Below are 5826 nucleotides of genomic sequence, written 5' to 3'. Positions count from 1 at the left end.
GATGAGCTAAGAAGTTGCCAGGTTCTGTGACAGTAACCCCCTTTTGCTGAGGGCAACCCATGAGCGTTTCACGCCTGATAACCCAGTGTTTCTCTTCAGATGGAGTAATAGACTCAGAAATAACATAAACATAGTCAGTTTTCCAGATTAACAACGCAATTACTACATAACGCATACAAGAAATGCATGTGTAACTTTGTGTTCAATAATTCCATTTTAAATGCAATTTCAATTTATGAGAACATTAATGACAATTTTCAAAAACATTGAAAGAAATGCAAACAAACAAATAGTGAAACTCGAAAACGTTTTGCTATTAATCTATTGTTGACTATGTCAAGCATCTTCGAGTGGAAACTGTCTGAAAAAAAACACTTAAAGAGGTTACTTTATTCCTCTAGAATTTCCCCCAAGGATTAATAAAGTATTTCTATTCTATTCTATAAATTCTCATAAAAGTTAAACTATAATTTGCAGTTGTTTAAAATATATATCAGTTTCGTCACAGAATAATTTACTTATCAGTTCTTCTCATTTCATTATTTATTAGGGTCTGAGCACTGAAAGTGCAGGAGGACCCTATCGGATTTCCTCTGATTATTTTTATTGTTTTTTCGTCCATTTAATAATTTTCACAGGCCTTTTATTCTACCTTAACTGAGCATTTCAACACATTTTGTTAGATTATTATCTCCTTGATCTTATTTTAAATCAGATCCTTTACTTCCATTGTCTTTGTTGTTTTCATCAAGTGTGAATGCATAAATAGACTTCACTTGTTTGTGTCACAACATTCAGAAATGTTTTTAATATTTTTGCCAACTTTCATTCCTCCTCCCATGACTTTGTATACCTAATCTCCTAAATATGTCATGACTCCCCTGTATATAACTGACATATGGTGTGTTTGCTATTGTGAATTTCTCATGTTTCTCGCATCCTTTCTTGCTCTCTTCATTGTTTTTTTATCCTGGTCTTTGCCAAGTCCTAGTCTAGATTAAGAAACATGATCTATAACCTGTGCTTACCCAAATTTATATTTAAACAAATCTTGCCTCAGACATGTTCCATCTCCTTTAAATACTGCTTTTGAGACTAAAACAGTTTCTGATAAGATGAGAAATAGAAAAGAAGCAACACCACCCAGGTTGGGCTTCATTAAAAAGGCTTTTATTTGCACAATATGAAAGCTCCTTCAATGTTAATGGTACTATTACATGGTGATCCGTATACATCTAGCAGCTGCGCTGTGATGGATGATTCCGGCTTCTTTGGCATCAGAAAAAAAGAACCTAATGAATGCAAAGCAAAATCTGTGTAGAGCAAAAGTCGACGGGCATGTTGCGGTCAGCTCTGTGCAGGAATGGTGGAAGAAATAAGGAATTACTTGAGAAGAAAATATCTGCTGAAGCAGCACTCAACTTCATGCTAATCTTTACTTGTTGTTGTTCTCTTCTAAATGCCATGACGGTCACAAAAAAGACTTGTCAGGTCTCAGCAAGCAGATAAGGCACAATATGTGTCGTGAGATAACAGGTGACTTTCCACGGCTGGACATCGCAGTGGTTTGAGCTTCGATCTCAGCGATCGGCTTCGAGCCTTCACTTAATTTTCCCCACACAGGGCGAGCAGAATCTTCTCGTAATCTCCTTTCGTGTCATCCTAAAGGGGAAAATAGGAATGCTCTTAGTGGTTTTCTTCAGCCTTTGTCACTTCCATACCCAAAGAAACTTAAAGTGAATGTTTGCTCACCAGAATTTCCTGCTGGAGTGTCTTGCCATAGTTCTTCTTATACTCGTCTTTGATGCGCTTCATGTCGATTTCAGAGCGGCTCACCATGATGCGAGTCAGGATAGGTTTGCGGGTACCTTTACCCTACAGGTAGAAAGAAGGTAAAGTTAGTGAAAGTTTTAGATTGCAAACACAGCATAGTTTCTCTTTTTTTGAAATGCTTGTGTACCTTCATTGACAAATACAGCCTCTCGGCAAAGTAGGCAGACCTGCTTCCAGCACACTTCACTGAAATTATATTTAAAAAAAACAGTATAACTTACTGATTTAATATTTAGGTTGTAAAGATAAAGTGGGAGCGTCTGCATTTACCTATTGCTGTGAGGCAACGTTCAATATCCCCCTTCATCTCCAGGTCGATAGCTTTGGCCACATCCACCTTGCTGTACTTTGAATACCTTTCAAACACTAAAGGAGCAAATATGAGAAATAAGAGGACAAAAAGTCACATCTGTGAGGAATAATCTGTTTCAAATTATTTTTACTCTCTGGCAGGGACAGTGAGTTAGCCAACCTTTACGGAGATGAGGGGCACTCCTGGAAGTTAGGATCTCAATGAAGGGAATGCAGTCTTTGCCCTTCCTGCCCTCTCCAGCCTCATACAGAGCCCTGGCATCGCTGTCGACCAGCTGCTCAGAGACTCCTTCAGTCCTGTTGGCCTGTGACAGACAGAAAAGCAGCAGGTTCACTGCACTGAACGCAAACCAAACTGAGCAACCAAGGTGCACCTCACATGGTTTATCCATGAAAATGAAAAATTCCTGGGAAAACATTGATTGCAGAGGTCTATGGTGGAGAAACGATTGCACAGATAAAAAGCTTTAAGCTTTGCAAAACAAAATGAGAACAGAAGAGTTTGAATGAACCCAAATGATTCTCCACAATACCATGTTATTCATCAGTTTATCGAAATTCTGCTTCAACCTAATGAAAGCAATCATAAGAAGCAGTTTTTCAAAGTCGATTGAACCACATCTCACTACTGTAAAGTATTTGTGTGTGCAGAGTGAGTGAATCTGTTTATTTTTTAAAAACCTCTATTCGCTTTGCACCAGCAAAGTCACAGTAGGGAGAGTAATGTTGTGTCAGAATTTAAAGGTGTGACTGAATAATTTATTCTGGTAAATGTGCTTTCAAAATCCAACGACAAACTACTAAGTGAGACACAAAATGCAAGACAAACAGTGAGGGCACAGGCACACATGTACCTTGCAGAGCTCCAGGAGAGCAGTCCTGAATTCTCCACCGGTGTCACCCCGGATGTCTTCCTCCAGATCCTTCTTGTATTCTTGGCAGAGAAGAAAAACGGCACATCTGATGGTCATTTACCACTCTCCTTAGGGTTAGCTCCTTCCGGACACTAAAGATCTTAACCATTGTTGGCACGCACCTTCCTTGTAGGCCTGCTTTAAGTCCTCGATCTGCCGGTTGTTTCTGGAAGCTAAAATCTCCACCAGGGTGTCCTCGTCAGTTCCCATACCCTGAGACACAGACGCCACAGAAAATATCCATTTTACCCCTTCACAAATGCGGTTCAAACAAAACACTCTTGAGCTTTCCAAAAAATACAATGGATGATGAATGTGTGGAAGTGGGCGTGTGTCATTGTACGCCAAAGAAAACCGATGATGATGTGGCAAACACATTCCCCACAAATGTGTTTTAGTATTCTTGTCAGCTGAGGAATTTAGGTATTATATCAGTGTTCAATTCAAGTAAAGCGTGTGTGCACCTTCATAGCCGATTTCAACAGCTGGGCATCATACTGAGCTGGTGTTTTCAGCAGAGCCAACACCACATCCTCCAGATCTCCCTTCAGAGCTGCTTTCAGTGCTGATTCCAGAGGCTACAAAAGGAGAAAATAGATGATTTTAATGGAATGTCTTAATGTAATTACATGTTACAGAAGTGTTTCGATACGGTGGTTTCAATCTATTCTGCTCCAAACTTTGTGTAATCCTCACTACCTTGCCACTGGCCTGCTGGTAAGCTTCTTTGATTTGTTGTCTTTGCTCATTGCTCCTTTTGACCAGGATTTCAATAATGGTGTTCTCGTCCACGCCTGCAGAATAAATCGAGAGGAAAAGATGATTATCGGCATGGCAGTACATAAAGACAGTATGTTTCAGTGTGAGGGCCCATAGAGAGACCTGAAGAGGAGTAAACGTATGAACGCAGTAATAGTACACAGCAGCCAGTAGAGGGTAGTAAGGCAGAACATTATGGAAAAAGCCTTCCACACTTTATTCATGGACATATTGCAAAAGTGAAACAAGTTTCCACATGCTTCTGTGCGTCTGGTTGTTCTGTTCACCTTTTGTCTTGATGGCCTTATCCAGGACTCCTGCATCTCCTCTGGCATTGAAATTGGGGGCTGCGGTCACAGTTCCCTCGTTCTTTAATACCTGAAAGACATCACAGATTACTACATGTTTGGTAAATACCTGACGTAAGCTCAGAGGGTTGTTTTAGATGAGTTACAGGTGGGCCTTTTGCAAATGTGCTACTTGCAATCGTTCTATAACTTTCACATTTCTGTTCTCAGTTTGCCTGAATCCCCCGTCCTCGTCACAATAGACAATAGTCAAGGTTTTACATTCACTTTGGGTGCCGCCCTGGAAGTCTGTCATGCGGCCCTATGCACCAAAAAAAAAAGAAAACTACTCAGTGCAGTGCTCTTTAAACTGCCAGTACACGCCCCTGCTGGCTTGAACTCAGCAATAACAGGAAAGTAGGAGAGAAAAACTGAAATCAAGTTGGTGAATTTAATGCAGGGTTCCCCTAGTTCACTTTAAGAAACCACGGAAAGGAGAAGTAGCACTTCATTCTGATAGCACAGTTTGTGAAGGGAGGGGCATAAATTCCTGCTTCTGTGAGTCATACACTCACAAGACGGAGTGTGATCTTCGATCTCTTTGCAAACAATCTTTATAAAACAGCTTCCCTTTCGCTTAAAGTACAGTATCTTATCTTGGTGCTCTGCGCTCGTTCCCTTTCCTTCCCGACTCATTCATCCTTTTCCATCAAAAGGACTCTACTTTTCTGTTACGCCATCCAAACATGGCCAGATCAGTTTTTCCACCCGAGCATACCACAGGAAGAGAGAGAGAGAAAAAAAAGGAAAAAACAAAGTTGTTGGCCTTAGCAACTGGAACAGAACCACAGTAACATACCGACTCATCGGGCATGCCCAGATAGACGGTCTGCTGCAAGAAGGCGTTGATGAAAGACATGATGGGACTGCAGGAGTTTGTCTGTAGGAAGAAGTAGGAGAAGAAGAGAAGAGATCCAAATTTGAACAACTTACACAATTCAATCAGTTCTTAAAGTGGTCTGCTGTGACACAGAAAGTCTCCCAATATAAGACTTAGCCTTGTGGATCCACTGTTGTTGGAAAAATTTTGACTTTCAGTGAGTCGCTTGAGTAAAGTCTCATTGACAGTTCACATTTGTTCTTTCATGTATCCACTCCAGCAGAGCACGAACAAACATAGGCAGATAGGCAACATCTAAGGATGTGGTTTTCTCTAATGACAAGCATGTGTAAGACTGTCTGACCACACCCACACTCGACTCACACGGATGTATAGTTTATTTTAAGTCAGACGATCAGTTCAGTCTCCATTCATGTGTTTAACAATGAGTGGCAACTTGGCTGCGTAAATAAACCAGAGTCAATGACCTTCTCCTGTCCAATGCGCACAGACAAAACTTGTATTCATTTTTTTTACCCAGCCACACCTTCATAAGGCTGCATCAACACATTGAGGAAGACTTGGCTCATCCACCTGAAACGTCACACTCACAGCTGAAGAGCAGATGAGAGATTTTAGTATGTTTTTATTTTCTAAGATTTTTAGAAAAGGGGTACTTACCGAGCGGGCAGCGGAAGCAGATGATTGTCTTACTAAAGTTTCAGGGGCGTTATAGTGGCAGAGAACATATATTTATACTCAAACATAAACCCCACCTAGTAACGGGTCCAGCCCATACTTCCCCTCCCTCTGCTGTCATTGGGCTGAACCGCTGTCGTCT

The 5826-nt window shown here is 40.9% G+C and overlaps 1 protein-coding gene across 1 annotated transcript; it reads right to left on the bottom strand.

Moving 5' to 3' along the window:
- Positions 1 to 1148: 1148 nt before the first annotated feature.
- On the bottom strand, positions 1149 to 5826 carry anxa1a (annexin A1a). The gene is made up of 12 exons (XM_080468169.1): positions 5667 to 5826; positions 4965 to 5045; positions 4106 to 4196; positions 3759 to 3853; positions 3524 to 3637; positions 3182 to 3272; positions 3000 to 3079; positions 2306 to 2450; positions 2104 to 2199; positions 1961 to 2019; positions 1753 to 1875; positions 1149 to 1662 (listed from the first exon to the last, which is right to left on the bottom strand). Exons 2-12 carry the CDS (start codon positions 5022 to 5024, stop codon positions 1606 to 1608), a joined length of 1011 nt encoding a protein of 336 aa, XP_080324295.1. The 5' UTR covers positions 5025 to 5045; positions 5667 to 5826; the 3' UTR covers positions 1149 to 1605.

The sequence above is a fragment of the Lipophrys pholis genome (genome assembly GCF_963383615.2).
Source record: "Lipophrys pholis genome assembly, chromosome: 7".
NCBI lineage: Eukaryota > Metazoa > Chordata > Actinopteri > Blenniiformes > Blenniidae > Lipophrys > Lipophrys pholis.
Note: the sequence above shows the minus strand (reverse complement) of the source record. Positions and strands in the feature narration are given on the sequence as shown.